General features: G+C 36.9%; 1 protein-coding gene across 3 annotated transcripts in view; it reads right to left on the reverse strand.

The window, feature by feature from the left end:
• Positions 1-3,347: 3,347 nt before the first annotated feature.
• Positions 3,348-17,977, reverse strand: part of LOC107309552 (cadherin-9-like) — a 92,219-nt gene continuing 77,589 nt past the window's right edge. For all 3 annotated transcript variants that reach the window (XM_015854465.2, XM_015854463.2, XM_015854464.2), the window contains exons 9-11: positions 6,751-6,868; positions 6,403-6,654; positions 3,348-4,603 (exon numbers count right to left, since the gene is read on the reverse strand). In XM_015854465.2, coding sequence (XP_015709951.1) covers positions 4,116-4,603; positions 6,403-6,654; positions 6,751-6,868 — 858 coding nt within the window. In that variant the 3' untranslated portion in view covers positions 3,348-4,115. The remainder of the gene's footprint in view (positions 4,604-6,402; positions 6,655-6,750; positions 6,869-17,977) is intronic.

A 17,977-nucleotide genomic window follows, 5' to 3' on the forward strand; every position in this document is an offset into this window, starting at 1 on the left:
CTGCTTTCATTCCTTTTCCTGGGTGGCAGAAAAATTGATCCCTGCTTACGTTATCATAAAACAAATGATATTTCTCCTCCCTTTTGATATTCTTCTAAAATCTCACAGACTTTTTAACTTCTTGGTGAGACGTGCATGAAATCTGAGGACACTCCATGGATCTGTAACCTCACTAGATTTGGTAGATTTCGTATAGGATGGAGGTGGTGAAGTGACCAGAACTTCTGTTTCTCATTTCCCTTGCAGATGAAGAATTTTTTGCAGAAATATTACTAGAAGGACTTCCTTCTTCTCATCCCTCACTTCTGTTCCTTCTGCATAGTCAGTAAATAAATAAATAAATAAAAAATCTGTGCTTGTCAGGCTCTTCTACCATGTTAAGGGTTATGATAGCCATAAACTCCACCATGGAAGTTCACTGGGAAATATTCTAGTCTATGAAACCAGAAGATGATCACTGAATAGCATATAGATGTGATTTCAGTTCTAATGCATTACATATAATTAAAAAGGCAAAAAACAATCACAGTAGATGGAAACAGTTCAAAATGATACAGAGCAAAATGGAATTATTACAGGAATTCCTACTGTGAATTCAAACACTTCTTTGGTGACATAATGACTATTTTACTCTGTTGCTTTAGATACAAGAGTAAGTTAATATTTTTAATGACATATATATAATAGAAAAAATTGTTAATGCATCCTATTTAAATGCATAAAAACACATAGCTTCCAGTTAAGCATATCAGGTAGTAAAGTGTCTTAATCATTTTAAGAATTCCTCAAATTTCTACTAATTTCAAGAAATGTCTTGTTTTGCTGCATCAGCTATGTGAAATTCTGTGAGCTGTAGATCTGTGTAGGTCATCCTCTGAACATATAATACTTTAAGTAGGAAAGGGCTCTTATGTTCACAGTTAAAATAACAGTAAATCATGGGAAAGCACAGTCTCATTCCTGTGCTGAAAACAAAGTCTAAAACTCCCTGTTTCTGCTCTAGTAGCAATAACTCATGGAAGGAGAAATTCAGGACTGAGAGAAAGTGAGTCTTGTGCATTTTTAAGATCTCCTGGAATTTGTGCTCTTCCCAACATACTGCATTGGTACCATGATATATTAACATCAAGGATATGCCTCCACTAGTGGCTTCTGTGAGGTGGCTTTCAACAATGCTTCTTTTTCCTTCCTCTGTTTTCTTTTGGGCAGGGTAGAGGGGGTGATGAATGGTAAAAATACACAAAATAGATAATTTCCATATGGAAAATATAAATTATAAATTAAATACATACACATAATGAAGATTAATGCCTAGCATCCTGTTTCTTTCATTCCACTTTCACCTATAGCCTCTCTCAAACCAAACTGTCAACCTCTGATGCCTTCTGTACCAGCTGTTAGCATCTAAAAGCCTTATTCAACTCCAATGATATGTACTTTGTCTGGATGCAGCCTTGCCTGGGGACAGATGTATTCTTATTTTCATATTTCCTGACATTCTACATCATTGTGTAATATTCAGATTTCTGATGACAACTTTCAAAATTGCTAAAACTTTGCCTCTTAGTCCAGTATATTGTGTTTGTAACTGAAGTTTGTGTTAACAACTTCTTTGTGCCAAGGAAGTTCTTCCTACGTGCTTGTTTTGGTTTGGTTTGCTTTGAATATCCCAGCAGTGTCTCTTCAAGTTTCTTTACCATACATTTATTTCCTCCAATCCTACGTTAAGGCAGTTCCTTAAACATATAAATCATTGAAAACTAATGCATTTATGTGTACTTACTGACAACACTGTTAAGGGCATGCATTCCAAAAATCTGGTTTCCACCTTCAAAAGTCACAAAAAAGAAATATGCATTCATATACCATCAAGCTCTAGGTAGGTGTCTTGTTACTATAGCATCTGCAGGTTATTTTGACATTTTGTCACTATTTTTCTTTAAATTCAATATATTGTTACAAACTTGACATGCAGCTCAAAGTGAGCTGTTTAGGTGCTAGCCTGCAGCTCCCTGGCCCCCTGACCTCCCTCTGAGAACAAAGTTCAGAGATGCATTATTGGAACTAGCAGGGGAAAGTGTTACAGGGATAAAGTGAATAACTGTAATGAGATTTATTTATTTATTTATTTACTTATTTATTTATTTATTGAGAAACTGCAAATCAACTTAATAGAAAGGAAAATATTTGGCAGGACAGTGTTCCCATGTCTGGTTGAAGTGACTTTGTGTGTAATTTCTCTATTGGCTCTTTAGTAAGAGAAGAGTGCCGTTGTAGGCCATGTTATATCACCTTTTGGATAAAAATGGTAAAATTAGCTAATACAGAGTCAGTGAAATATGTAAGAACACAAACAGTAAAAGTGTTTTTAGATTCACTGTCTAAGATTTCAGGTACCTTTATGTGGGTTCCTTTCTTTTGTCAAAATTTGAGCAGCTGGGAAAGGAGAAATATCATTTTAAATATAGAAGGTACTTGTTTCTGAAAAAAATACCACTATTTTCCAGTATTAAAAATTGTCATAATGAAAAAGTATTATGTACTTGAAATGTTCTGGAGGGCTTTCTGACAATTAATTTGAGGGTGCCTCTTTTTCTTTTTTTTTTTTTTTTGTTTTTCTGTAAAAGATATCTAGTTTATATAAATCTAGATTATGAAATCTAGTAATCTAAAGAAAACCTTAAAAATTTATTATTTTGGACATCCAGTTGCACTTAGTTTTCCCTAAAAATCATAGCAATATATACAGCATGCATCCTCTATTGTTAATTTCTTTGGTACTTTTCAGATTTAATTTTTTAAACAAAAACTTTTCAACTCTCAGACAGATCATAGCTGATCCAGGTGAATTTCTCCTGTACTGTGTTGGAAAGAAAAATATGCATTGCATGGAAGGTGAGGCAGCAAATATGTTAGAAACATAATTGTCAACTAGATCATTGCTGTTAACACTTTAAAATATATGCAAATGTAGACAGTTCTTTGAAAGAAGAGAACACTAAAATACTTAATGAAATATTCAACATGAGCAAAATTGAATGTTGTTTCAGCTGCATGTCTTGCTTTAATTTAGAGAGGCACTATTAGTAGGAAAAGTCTAATTTTCCCAATTGTCTAAAAACCTCAAAATAATATTAGAATACAATCTAATTCCCTTTTCTTACATCTACTAAAATAAACCTTCGTGGTTCCTTAGATCCGCAGGCATGTATCTGTTAAATCTAGTCTCTTGTTACCTGGTCACAAAAGAAAGTAAGTGTAGGTGGGTGTAGAGGAATTTCCCCCCACCACCACCAAAAAAAAAAAGGTAATCTTATGCCATATAGTAGTAGTAATAGCAATACACATTGCAAGGCAGATGGTATTTATTTATAATTAAAATTTCAAAATCATTTATCTTTTTCTATACTACATTCCCAATACAAAGTACTCTCCATATTGTTCTTGCACAGCACATTTCAACTACTGATCCATTTTAAGAGTATGCATCTGAAAATTAAGTTTTGCACAATATGTAGTTTCATATTGTTCAGAAAGACTGAACAGTTTTTTGTTGTTTTTTTTTTTCTTTTTGTGATTAACAAATTACGTGCATAAGTAGTCTTTTTATAAATACTAGTTTATTTAATAAAAATACAAAAATATAAATATACATATATAAAAATATCATGATGAATCAACACACAGACATTCTTTAACTCAATAAATATGGCAGTAATATTATTATAATTTAAATATACTTTGGAGATTATGTTACAGTGTGGGTTCACAATGTCCCAGCTAATAGGAAAGGTAAAGCAAAGTAATTAAAAAAAATAAAATAAAAATTCCACCTCATTATTAAAGGCACAAAAAGCCTTTTATTGTGTTTTCACTGTAAATGAAAACCTTTTGTCAGAAATTTCTAGGCAGAAAGGGTTAATTGTAGATTTTTTAACCTAAATCATTCGTAACAATTTACGTTGACTTACTGATTAAGCAAACCCTTACTAAGACAACAACTATTTTTTGTAAAAAAAAAATAAAATAAATCCCAAGTAAGAGAGAGTAGGTCACTTTACCTAGTAACATAGACATGAATTCCACTAACATTGACCAGGTCACAGATTAATTCCTCAGTCTCTATCACTTTCCTCTCCACCATACATATCTGCCAAGTTTTTAAACCGAGGTCCCCAGTCACTGAGGTAATCATAGTCTTGGTTGCCATCTGTGGCAAGTGATTCCAAGCTGCTAAGTGAATTTGCTATGGAATCATTCCCTTCATAAGCATACGTTGCTAGTGAATCATAAGGAGGGGCAGCTGGGTCTGAATCATTTTCCTTTAGCCTTCGATGAATAAAATCTTGAACATCAATGTTTTCCCAAAGTGGTGCAGTCCGTCTTATCTGAAATATAGTTTCTGGTAAGACGTCTCTTCTCATCTTACTTTCCTCCCTTGCTTCTGGATTTCTCAATGTGCCAATGTCAAAAGCCTGGGTGTCTTCTTCCCCACCCCCTTCATCATTGTATGTCACAATGTTGTCTCGAACATCATCCTTCGAGATGATCAAGGGTTCTTTCTTCCTCTGTCTCTTGAGAGCTGCAAACAAGACAACTAACACTGAAAAGAAACAAAAGGGAAGGAAGACAAAGGAAGAAATGGAGAGTTAGAAATTAAATAAATGAGAAAATATTTTTGTTACCTGTTGTTCTTGAAATGTCAAAGGATTCTTAGGAGGGATGTAGGTACAAAAGATGAAATTCAGGTTAATAAGTAAAAATATTAGTACTTGTGCAACAGCCAAATATATATGTTCTTTTAAACCTATGGAAGCAATGGTTAAAATATTATATATTCCACGTAGATATGCAAGTTACTATTAAGCTGAAGTTGGAAAGTGGAGAATGTCTTAAAATAGATAGTCCTACAAGCCTTTGACTTCAGCTTTACTTTTGCAAAGTGCTGCCTTCCTGGCAGTCACTAAGGGTAATTTTATCAAAAGTAGTTGAGTCTGCTAAGCAAAAACAATTCTCTCTCTTGAAAGCTAGTGATTTAGGTAATCCTAAGCGCCAGATTCACTACTGAAAGCAAGATCTGCAAGTTCTTCTAAAAATAAGAACCTGAGAACCTTCAGCTATCGATATTATTGACAAAACTGTTTTTGGCTTCAGTGACTGCAGCAATTGGAAGCTGATCTCTGTTACTGTTTCATCTAAAGCATGATTCTGGTAGTTTAAGAAATGCTAGTTGAATAAGTCTCCATTTTGGAGAGGTAAGAATTTGCACTAAGCTGAGCCTCTACAGGCGTAGATGAGAAAATAAAGTCAAGCTTTGCAAATACATTCTAGTAGTTAAATGCTGATTTCAGTAGGAATTCAATACTTAAATGTATTTAAAAATCTGACCCTTGTTTCAGTATCTGAAGTAAATATGTAAGGTCAACAAGATCATCTGTCAGTGAGGCAAAACGGTGGATGCCAAGCCACACTTAGAGGCATTATAGCAGTGTGTTAAGCCTTTGGAGCAAAGTTTTTACTCTAAATGACTTGAGTGATGGAGAATAAAAAGAATGGACACACTGAGGCCAGAGGGGTGGAACAAAGATCCTCTGCATGTCATGGTACAGTGCTGCGAAGGTAAAGGCTGTTCTGTTTGTGATTTTGTTAGTGTACGGGAACAATCTTTATCAAGTTTTTTTCTAGTACTATACAAGGATCAATTTATTCATAAATTTAGTAACTTCGTATAAAAAAGGTAGGGCAGCTGTGATGGCAGAACACTAAAAAAATATATGAAAAACTGTATCACATCTGGGTACATCTCCTGTGCTAGGCACGGTCATGCCACTCTACTGTCTGAACACACTTCTTGGTGAACATTATTTAAACAAAGCAACAAAAAGCATATTAGCTGTAAGAAGAAATCTCTTCTATGCTTTTGAGCTAAATATTTCCTGAGTATAAAAACTACAAATCGTTCATGATTAAATAGCTGGTATAATTGATATTTTTCTAATCATGGAGAAACATATCACTCAGTTTCAGGAAGATGACTTTCAGAGTCCTGGATTAAAATGACAATATCTTTATAACGTAAAATATTGTTCTAACATGCATAGAATCTGAAAATGAACCTAGATTTTAAAATTTATTTTCCCCAGATACCACCAATAGTCTAATTGTTTTATTTCTATTCATTCTTTTGAATTGTAATGATGAGTAACAGCCCACATTTGCTACTTTTCCCCTCCCACTTCCTCTTCTATCTCAGAAAAGATACCTTACAAAGGGGTAAAAGATTGCACTAAACAAGAAATATTGCTCTGCAGTGTCGCATGAATAAGGGGTTGAAGAATATCAAGGGTGTACAATAAACCAGACCTTGCATTGTCAATCATATGTCTCCCCACAGGTACATACCCAGCAGGATGATGATGCAGAGGAGAATGGCAATCAGTGCCCCTGTGCTGAGGCCAGCAGGAAGGAGCAGGGCCTCTGTGTTGCAGGACTGCATGTTCCCTCGGCTGTCACAGGCACAGACTTGGATGGTCAGTGTGCTGGTGCTGCTTTGAACTGGGTAGTCATTGTCAAATATTATGATTGGCAGATGATAGGTACTTGTCTTACTTCGGCTGTATCCATTTCTTCTAGTTATAATTCCTGCTGTGTTGTCTAGAATGGAAAACAGAATAAATATTCGTTACAGAATGAACACAGGACGGTATTGGGGTGGGGGTGATAGGGAAGCTGGCATTGATCAGCAGTTACCTTTGTTGTCTATAATGGAGAAGTTTGGATGAACAGCAAATTCTGGCACCAAGTCAAAGAAAAATTTGTGTCCTCGAGGAGGTTCATCTTTGTCAACTGCACTCACAGTCTGTATCAACTATAAAGAAAACAGTATTTCATGCTTTTTTTTTCTCAAGAGATTGTACTTGTTTTAAATAAACTCTCTGCTTCTCATGTCCTCTAAAAATCTGATGAATCTCTATAAGTAGACACAAACTGATGTCCTAAGCCAAACGTTCCCCACATAAGCACAGGAGATGTTCCAATAAACAAGTTGTTGCTTTGTTGTTTAAACATATAACAGAGATTGAAAAAGGGACCAGTCTTCACTGTGAGACTGCCGTTTGCTTTGATTTGTACTCAGTATCTTGCAGTGGTACAGAAACAATTGCCCTTCTGAATAAGCCATAAACCTCCTGTGGCCTCATATAGCAACGACATAGAGCAGTACGTAAACCAATTGCTAAGTGGGTCTAATTCCCAGTCCACCTCATCTGCACCTGGTGATAAATTGGAGTACTGCACTGGCAGGATGCTCAGCTCTCCTGAGGTAATAAAGGGAGATACTTTACTAAATTGAAATCTCTGGCTGTGAAGCTTTACAGCTGTAAACAAGGGCACTCAAGCCTTCTAGGGGCAGTGGAAACAGCCCTGGCGCAGTGTCAGAGCAGAAAAGATTGAAAAAGGTGGCCCTCAACAGTGATTACAGGTTGCACAGGCTTTCCTGTTGCATAAAAATAAGTGCAATTATTTGTACCTGATTATATATAGACACGTGCACACTAGCAATTTGTCTTTTTTTTCCTTCCCCCCCCCCCCCCCCCCCCCCCCCCCCCCCCCCCCCCCCCCCCCCCCCCCCCCCGCTCCCCCTCCCCTCTATCTAGCTGCTACTGGAGGCTAAGGAATATGGCTGCAAAGCTGCAGAAGAAGCTACGTGGGAACACTCATGAGCAGAGCCATGACTTACAGCAGTCAGTATTCTGTGGAGCTGTGCAAACAGTAGTAATGCAACAAGCCATTCAAGTGACTGCTGTGCCCCTTGCACTCTCCAGTGGGTATTGTGCTGGAGAATGGCCCATACTCCACCTTGGATTTCAAGGGTATTTTTTGAGTTCAGAAGGTGTCGTCTGAAGACGACAAAGCTTGTTGGTGTGAGAATGAGAATAAGCTTCTTCTGAGGGTGCCACAACGCAGTACAGCTGAGTTCCTGTAGCACCTAAACTTAGAGGCAGAAGGAGCTCAGCAGTCAGACTTGTTTCTTTTAAAGCTGTGAGGGAGCCAGTGCCTGACTTGAGGTTTTCAAGTGTTTCTACTGCATAGGGTGTCCTGAAATTCCACAGGCATCAAAGCACTTGTTATCAAAGGCTTACTTCATGGCTTGTTTTTCTGATATTTCCAGGAAGAGTACAGCATGAGCCCTTCAAGAAATACAGTAATTGACAAGTAACACTGGTATGATTTTTAAGCTTTGTGGCAATCAAGTTAAGGAGCAGGGTTTTTGTTTTTTGTTTTTTTTTGTTTTGTTTTGTTTTGTTTTGTTTGTTTTTTTTCTTGCAGACTGCTACAGACATTACCTTGAGTGAGATTCAAGAGCATAATGAAGTTTGGGTGAGTATTTGCATTTCTCAGGATGAAACACTATTGGACAAAAACAATTATAGGGCTGTAATATTCAGAAACCATAAGTCTCTTCACAATGAGTATTTGCCTATTTTTATTTTTTTTTTAGAAAACCTTTAATTACATGTAATAATATTCAACTGTTATATAACAACAACAACAAAAAATAGAGAACTAACAACAATAGCAAAAAACAATTGATAATGCCTGAGTTTGGCTAATTCACTTCCTAGGATCTCATTCTAAAAGTAAAAGTAAAAGAGTTATATATATTTTTAATTACTCTTTTGCTTCTTTGTTCCTAGATAGCCAGTCATCAGAAACAGACTTGAAAGAAAATGTGCAAATATCAGCACTGTAAAAGAGGAAAAGAGTATACTGAAGGTAGGATTATGCAGTTTATTTAAACAAGAGGAAAATAATCACACAGAATCACAGAATTGTAGGGGTTTGAAGGGACCGTCTCTTCACTTCTAGAGCATTTGATGATCATTGCATCAGACTTTATTTATTTTACTTAGCTTGTTTATTTATCAGTTTCTCAAGATTAACAAAATTTCTGTTTATGACATGGTATCTTGCCTGTGTTTTAGTAGACATTCTGTGTCTGTCCCCTGTTTCCAATGTAAAGCCTGTTTCTCTTCTTTCTGTCACAATATGCTTCTGAGAGTGGCTACAGATAGAGTAAGATTAAGACATTGCTTTGCTTTAAGTGAAAGTGGAATGCTATTTTAATAAAACCCACTTTTGATAGATGTAGAATACCAAAATGAAAATACTTTTTCCCTCAAATTTTTACAAGTTTGAAAACACACACACACACACACTAAAAAAAGTGATACGGACCAGTGAAAATAAAAATATGTGGTAATATTTGTGCAATTACTTGATGAAAAACTCAAGAATAAAAAAAAATCTTCATATAATAGCTACAAGAAATTACAGTTGAGTGTCTTGGGTTTTTTTGAGATGTAATCAGTGGGATGTTTGTAGGATCTGGATTTTATTCCCTTCATGTGCAAATGACATGGAGGAGGACAATTATGCCAGGCATAGAGAAATCTAATTACATTGAAAACTTATTTTTGAGGATAAGGCTGAAGGAGAAAACAATAACAACAACAGCAGCAAAAATCTTTTTATCTGCCCAAACTATTGGCTGCATAAATTGAGAACCAGCTGTTTTTCCATCAGGAGATATGTGAGAATAGAACAATGAAAAAGGATGAATGCAGGTGATTTATTTATTTATTTTTCAAATAAAGAAGGTGAAAGGAAATTAGAAATGTTATCTAATTAAGGTTTGTTTGTTTGCAACACAATGGTAAATAAAATAGATGGATGTTAGTGAAAATCACTGCAGAAATTAAAAACATGAGTGTATTTTTATTATGCCTTAGTGTACACTACAACAGTTATTTTAAAAAAGAAATAGTACTAATTTGTTTATATTTTGCAATTTTATAATGAAAATAAATTCTTCTTCCATTTTGAGGTAATTTTTGACATGATCACTTTTCTCCAAGACTTCAGAGAAAAAGGTCTTCAACATTGTAAGATTTATGAGGGAATCCTTACTTCAGGAAATTCCCTTTTACTCAAGGGTTAGAGGAGAAAAGAAGCATTCTCATTTTGCCTGTTTCCAGGAGAATGGGCCTAATTTAGAAATAAAGCGATATTGCAACTATTTTGATGTCAGCATTGTGTATACAACTCTACACTTAAAGAAAGAGACATTTTTTGTGGCTAAATTCTAGTTTCTACGGATCGTTTGCCATAGAGGGTACTAAAAATACAAACTAAGACACTAATAAATAATTACTCTTTTATATTCTGGACAAAATTGTTCTAGTAACTTGACAGTGTAGGATGAGTTGTGAATGACGAACTATTCTTACTGGAAGAATATATTGCAGAATTCTTTTTATGATGAGGCCAGAGAATCTCTTTAAAATATTTGGGCCCCTTTCCCACTGGAATTTTTATTTTTTTATTTTTTTATTTTTTTTTATTTTTAATGACTTTTAATGACTTAACAATGACTTGCTTAAAATATTGCATTCATTATTTTAAAAGTCTTTTCTCCATAATACAGTTTTTCAAAGGTCACAACTCACAGCTGTAGTTTTTCTTCTGGCTATTTTATAGCTATTTGCTCTGGGGAAAATAAAATAAAATAAAATAAAATAAAATAAANGAAAATAAAATAAAATAAAATAAAATAAAATAAAATAAAATAAAATAAAATAAAATAAAATAAAATAAAATAAAATAAAATAAAATAAAATAAACAGGAATAAAAAGACTGCATCATAGATGTAGTATATCCAGATACTGACAATTCTATAATTTTATTCATGCTCCTTCAAATACAGGAAGTATGTAAAAGCTAAGAAGGAGCATTCTGAAATAGTAAGGGTCCTAAGCACTTCAGAGATATTCCTGAGGCTGCATCTGTAGACACAGAGTTGCACAAGCAAGAGTTTTGAGTTATGGACTCAGCTTTGGGACTGTCTTGACAATGAGAAGAGGAACCATTAAAGCAAACATTAGACTATCAGTACATTTTCATCAGTACAGATATTTTGACAAATAGCACCAGTTAGCCTTCACCTTTTAGGTGACATTTTCAGCTGGTTTGATACTTCATCCACACAAAACACAGCTGCAGATTGGCTCTGGAGCCCACACTTCAACAGAGCAACAATATGCTTCAGGCATTGTTATTAAGTTAAATAAAGAAAGCTGAACAAGATGAAGTAAACAGATTAATTCACATTAAAAATTTCTACCTGTAACACAAAATTTGAGATAATTTGAGTGTCTGCTAAATAATCTGTTTGTTTGTTTTTAAGCATACTGGTGGTGACTGTCATATTTGAAAATATGTTTGTTTAAAGCATTTTAAAATATTTTAATCATTTTTCAAAATTCCCTCTTTTAAAATTCACTTTAAACAAGACAGTGAAAAATAACATCAGTTGCAGAGGAGTTTAAAGATGCTCTGCTGTTTTAAAAAGCGCCTTTGTGAATTTTTAACAATCCATTTGTCATATAACATGAAAACTGTACCTCCAGTGACTGAGAAGCAAGACCACTGAAGAATGACATTACTGGGAGAGAGACTTAACAGCAGGATCTGCTGAATTTTGTTTTATTTCTTTTGTGGGATTACAGACTGGCAGAGGAATAGGCCTTGAATCCAGTTGAAATGTTTAGGCTTATGTTCTTGTTACATTACATTCTTAGATAAACCTGGATATTGTACTACACTGAGAAATTTCTCAAATGCAATTTTTCTACTGTTGTCTGCCCCTGAAATAAGATTTAAGAATATCACTAGATGCTTGAGAAAGGGATATTTTGTTCCTTGTTTTTGTATGGCACTTTTTTTCTGAAGTGACTTAGGAGAGAACGGAACAAATCCTGCATCTTGGAGTACTGGCTTTGTCATTTCTTGAAATGTATTAAACTTCTTTTGAGCAGCAAATATTTCTGTGGTGTTTGATCTCGTCAATATATCTGCAATAAACTATGAAAAATACATAAGAGAAACTATGTTTTTGACAGATCAGAAAGTAACAGTCCACACACACTGTGGTGAAAGGATGGGAGAGCAAATTTGTGTCTCCCTTGTCCTTTCTTTTTCTTGCCCATTTTTCTGCCTATGTGATCTGGTAGGGACGATCAAACTAATCTTGAATACATTGCTAACACAGCAATGGGAAGTGGTTGGGTTCATGACCTTGTAGAAGATTTGGAAGCAGCGACATTTCTCCAGGAGTAAATTAATATTGTTCATAAAATCATAGAATCATAAGGTTGGAAATGACCTACAAGATCATCTTGTTTAACCTTCCTCCTATCACCATTGCTACCACAAGCCCCTAAACTATATTTCGTACCTCCTCATCCAGACACATCTTGAACACTGCCAGGGAAAGTGACTCCACCACTTCCCTGTGTAGGCCATTCCAGTGCCTGACCACTCTGGGAGAAAAAGCTTTTCCTTACGTCTAATCTAAATTTCTTCAGGCACAACTTGTGACCATTTCCTCAGGTCCTGTTTGCTGCCTGGGAGAAGAAGCCAACTACCTCCTCATCACAACCTCCTTTCAGGAAGCTGTGGAGTGCAGTGAGGTCCTGAACCTCCTCTTCTTCAGACTAAACAATCCCTGCTCCCTCAGCCATTCCTCATAAAACTTGCGCTCCAGACCCCTCACCAGTTTTATTATCCTTATCTGGACACATTCCAGGGCCTCGATATCTTGTAGTGAGGGGCCCAAAACTGAGCACAATACTAGGAGGTGCAGCCTCAGCGGTGCTGAGTACAGGGGGATGATTACCTCTCCGCTCCTGCTGGTCACACTGTTTCTAATGCAGGCCAGGATGGCACTCATACTCTTGGCCACCTGGGCACACTGTTGGCTCATGTTCAGCCAAGCATCAACCAGCACCAGGTCCCTTTCCTCTTCACAATCATTCAGCCACTTAACCTCAAACCCACAGTGCTGCATGGGGTTATTGTGGCCAAAGTGTAGGACCCAGCACTTTGCCTTGTTGAATCTCATCCCGTTCACCTCAGCCCAGTGATACAGCTTATCCAGATCCCTCTGAAGGGCCTCCCTACCCTCAGGCACGTCAAAACTACTTCCCAACTTGGTGTCATCTGCAAACTTACCGAGGTTACACTCAGTCCCCTCATCTTGTTCATCAATAAAGATATTAAACAAGATGGGCCCCAGTACTGACCCCTGGAGGACACCACTTGTAACGGGTCACCAGCTGGACTTAACTCCATTAACCATTACCCGCTGGGCACAGTTCCTTACCCAAAGAATGGTATACCTGTCCAGGCCACAGGCAGCCAGTTTCCCCAGGAGAATAGTGCGAGAGACCATGTCAAAGGCTTTGCTGAAGTCTAGGTAGACAATGAAGGTGTCAACAGCCTTTCCCTCATGGACCAGTCTGGTCATCCAGTCATAGAAGGAAATGAGGTTGGTCAAGCACAACATGCCTTTCTCAAACCCATGCTTGCTTTGCTTGATCCTCTAGATGCCACACAGAAGCTGTATGATCTCACCCAAGATGATATGTTCCGTAACTTTCCCCGGTACCAGGTTCAGCTGACAGGCCTGTAGTTCCCCAGATCCTTCTTGCAGCCCTTTTTGTAGATGGGAATCACATCGTCAAGCCTCCAATCCTCTAGGACCTCTCCAGGTAACCAGGAGCACTAGTAGATGGCAGAGAGTGGCTTGGCAATCACCCCCACCATCTCTCTCAGCACCCAAGGGTGGAGCCCATCTGGTCCTATGGACCTGTGACAGTCCAGATCGATGAGGAGCTCTCTGTCTCCACCTGAATCACCAGGGGTGTATCCCATGTAGCAACCCAGAATTCCAGATCAGGGCATAAAGTGCCTTGAGGATAACTGATCTGCCTATGAAAGGCAGATGTAAAGAAGGCATTGAGGACCTCAGCCTTCTCCTTATCCTCAGTGGTCATGTTCCCTGCTGCATCAAGTAAGAGATGGAAATTCTCCTTGGTTCTTCTCTTACCACTGATATGTATGTAAAAGGATTTCTTATTCTATTTTACTGCAGATGCTAATCTGAGTTCAAGTTGGGCTTTTGCCTTCCTAACTTCCTCACTGCATACCTTAGCAGCTTCCTTGTAATCTCCCCAAGTAGCCTGTCCATGCACTCTAGAAACCTCTTGAACTTCTTCCTCTGTGCTGTATCATATTTCCAACATATATCAGGGAAGTTGAAGTCTCCCATGAAAACAGGTGTTGGCAATTGCGCAACTTCCACAGGCTGATCATAGAATGCCACGTCCTTCTCTTCATCCTGATTAGGTGGTCTATAACAGATCCCCACCAAGATGTATCCCATACAGGCCTTCCTTCTGATCCTTATCCATAGACGTTCAACTTTATCATTCCCAACCCCAAGCTCTTCAACATCTAAACATTCTTTAATATAAAGAGCCACACCGCCACCCTTCCTTCCTCGTCTATCCCTTCTGAAGAGCTTGTGGCTGTCCATCACAGCACTCCAGTCATGGGAGCGGTCTCACTATATTTTGTTAATAGCAACTAGGTCATAGTTCGCCTGACGCACAATCACTTCCATCTCCTCCTGCTTGTTGCCCATGCTGCATGAGCTGGCATAGATGTACTTCAGCAGAGTCATCTGCCTCACCCTTAGCTCAAGCACTGTTCCCCTAGGCTCATCTCTGGTGAGCCTTGTTTCATTCTCTTCCCTTATAATAGCTATTTTAAAGCTCTTTCATTAAGTCCTGCTAATTCCTGTGCTAGAATTCATTTCCCCCTTTGAGACAGGTGGGTTCCATGCACAGACAACAGGCTGAGTAAACTGCCCCATAATCAAAGAACCCAAAGTTTCTTCCTTGACACCAGCCTCTGAGGCAGTTGTTCATTAACTGTGCTTTCCCAAGCATGTCCCTCAAAGCCCCTGAAGGTATAGAACAAAAGATCACTTGCGCTCCCGCTCCTTGAACTAAACACCCTAAACCCCTGAAATCTCTTTTCATAGTTCATAGGCTTCCCTGAGCAATTTCATCATGCATGTGCAATGTCATGTGTTCAGAAAGTGTTCTAGCATGTGCATCACTACAGTACTGGCTCAGACACACATGGGTGAAACTGAATAGACTTTTGATCTTAGCGCATTATGTCTTCAGAAATGTTCTAAAATACCCACCACTTAATGAAGTTTCATGTTTGCTAAAGTAAAACAGTTTTACTCCTTGGCTCTGGGCCAACCATATGCTGACAGTTTTAAAGCAGGTCTGCATTCTTAACAGAAGTTGGAAAGATCTTAATTAAACTCCTATTCTTATTTTAAAAGTGAGACAAAGAGGGAAATTGTGTCTCTCACTAAATGAAGTCAATAGGTTTCTACTTGGAGAAGAGAGGGACAATGTACAACTAGTTGTGACGGATAATTAACAACAACCACATTAAAAATGTGTTATCTGTCTGCTCCATCTTAGCAGGAGGAAGGAGTGAATGTATGGAGAGTAATGAAATGAAAAATCTGCCAGCTTTCCAAGAGAGAAAACAAATTCTTTCTCTGTTCTGATGCTTGAGAGCCACTGAAAGGCAGGAAAGAATATAGCATCAGTGCAAAAAAAACAGCCCAGGTTGTTTTCTTAAATACTATTGGTAAATGTTGAAATTAGCTGAATTGTTGTCACTAACTTGTTCAGTTTATTCAACCTCCTTTTCAAGTAAATCTTCCTGGTTTCCATGGAGAGGATTCATCCTCTAATCCAGCTACAAAGACACAATTAATTCCTGTGACAAGGGCATGAGAGAACTTGTACCAGAGCCTTCCCTACAGCAGTCCCTGGGGCTCCAGCACACCATCAGAGGATTAGGGATTTTTAAATTCTGCAAGGGGAAGGCTGCATCATACTCTTCTATAGCTTGTGCATTAGTCTATGGGACTTGCAAGGCGACAGATCTATTCCAGCCTTATGAAAGCTGTTGTTTATGTATCTCTAGTGACAATATTTCTCCCTAATCGTACTACTGTTATCTGGAGACAAAACAGTGGCAGAGAAGGAGGAGACATTCTGCAGGATTTTCTTTCTGAAAACACAAAAAAATGGAGCTTCTAATATCTGGTGATGTAAAGAATGAATAATGTCACTAGACAGTAAAGAGCAATCCTGGATCATTCTGACTACTTTACTATGCAACCAAGATTTAGAGAGCACTGTTATTAATAGTTGAGAACAAATAAAAAAACTTTAATATTTTAGAAATTAACTAAGTATATTTATCTCCTCAGTCTATCCCTTCTGCTATGGGCACCAGATGTAGAAGTGCTGCTGCGACAAGTGAAGAAGCAATAATGATTCTAATAAGACAACATTTTTAGGTGATATTTAAAATAAAGTGAAATAGTACTAACTGAATGCAACACGGTTTGATATCTATATCATACTTACAGTGGGCTGCTAAACATGAGCAACATAGGCTATCTGGAATTTAGCATCTATAGAAGAAACATTCCAGTTTGCGTCTCTATATTCATTCATATTTTTACGTCCGAAAGTAAAAATATTCTCATGTATTAAAGTTTACTTGTTTTCTGAAACAGTTTCATATACAGGAAAATGTCCAAGTGTGTATTCAGATGCCTGCATGAGGAAACTAACTTTCAAAAAATAGAAGAAAACTCTAGGTCTCTCATTCTTCTGCATCTAAATTTCATACACACCATCTATCTAGTATTTGCAGATTTTTCCAGTTAAGGAAAATGATATCTGGAATTAAATTGATAAAGCAGATGGATGGAAGATCTAAACAATAAGACACGTAATTAACCTGCCTTCTCATTTTCTCGTGGATATTTTAGAAAGGCACAGAATTCGCTGGAAAGGTAAATGCAGTTTTATGCACTATTGGATATTTCATCAGGTATTCTGGACTATCTGGTGAAAGAAAACTATCAAGTGCTGTGACTGAATTGAACTTGGTTCACATATATGGCAAAACCAGAGTTTGCTAACTGATAATATTCCACATTATTAATTTAATAGAAATTGTAATTACTAAGCTTTGAAGATTTGTGTTATTCAATTAAAGTACATGACCTACTTTGCTATCAGCCATTATACTAAGATTTTAAGATTTGTCTCAATTTCATCTTGGGCAAAGAGATTTTGTTGCACAGATAGAATTTAGGTCATATGCCAGACTTTCAAATCAATGACTAGAATTATCTGAATGTAATCAAACTGGAAAAAAAGAGGTTGTAAATCATAAAACAAACATATGAGGGTTCAATAATCAGGACTTGAGGGAAAAGCTTTGCTCATTCTATAAGTATTAAATGATACATTCATATGACAATTTATGTTACCAGCTATGACAGTATGCTCTGATCATAAGCCTCAGTTGTTTCGAAAGATGCACCTTGTTCATTTTTCTGATATTATAATTTCCTCTGCTGTTTTAATTAAATTCATCACTGTCTTTGAAATGCATATTTATCTATGTACATCATTTGTATCAAAAATAGAATCACGGAATCATAGAATGGTTTGGATTGGAAGGGACTTTTAAGATCATCAATTTCCAAACCCCCTGCAGGGATACCTCCCTATAGACCAGGTTGCTCATAGCCCCATCCAATTTGGCCTTAAATGTTTTTAGTGAGGAGGCATGCTTGCAGGGAGAGGGAAAATACAGTAGAACTTTCTTGGAAAAAATTAAAATTACGATCAAGCACCTCTCTGAAGCCAGTCGATTTTACTCAAACTGTTCTCTGCATTTAATAATCCATTTAACTAAGTTCCAGTAGCAGGTGCAATGAATGACAGATTAGTAGACTGAATGCAGATTCTTTCAATTCAACTCCTTTTTTTTCTCTCTTTTCTATTTTTGTCTTTTTCCTTTATATATATATATATATATATATCCTTTATATAGATAGATAGATTTTATTTATTTATTTATTCATTTTACATTTTTTAAACCTGTTGTAAAACACCATTTGTATTACATCTGGTAAACTGCACATTCTTGCCCTTTCTAGAGTTCTGCAATCAA

Source organism: Coturnix japonica, chromosome 2, assembly GCF_001577835.2.
Source record: "Coturnix japonica isolate 7356 chromosome 2, Coturnix japonica 2.1, whole genome shotgun sequence".
Taxonomy (NCBI): Eukaryota; Metazoa; Chordata; class Aves; order Galliformes; family Phasianidae; genus Coturnix; species Coturnix japonica.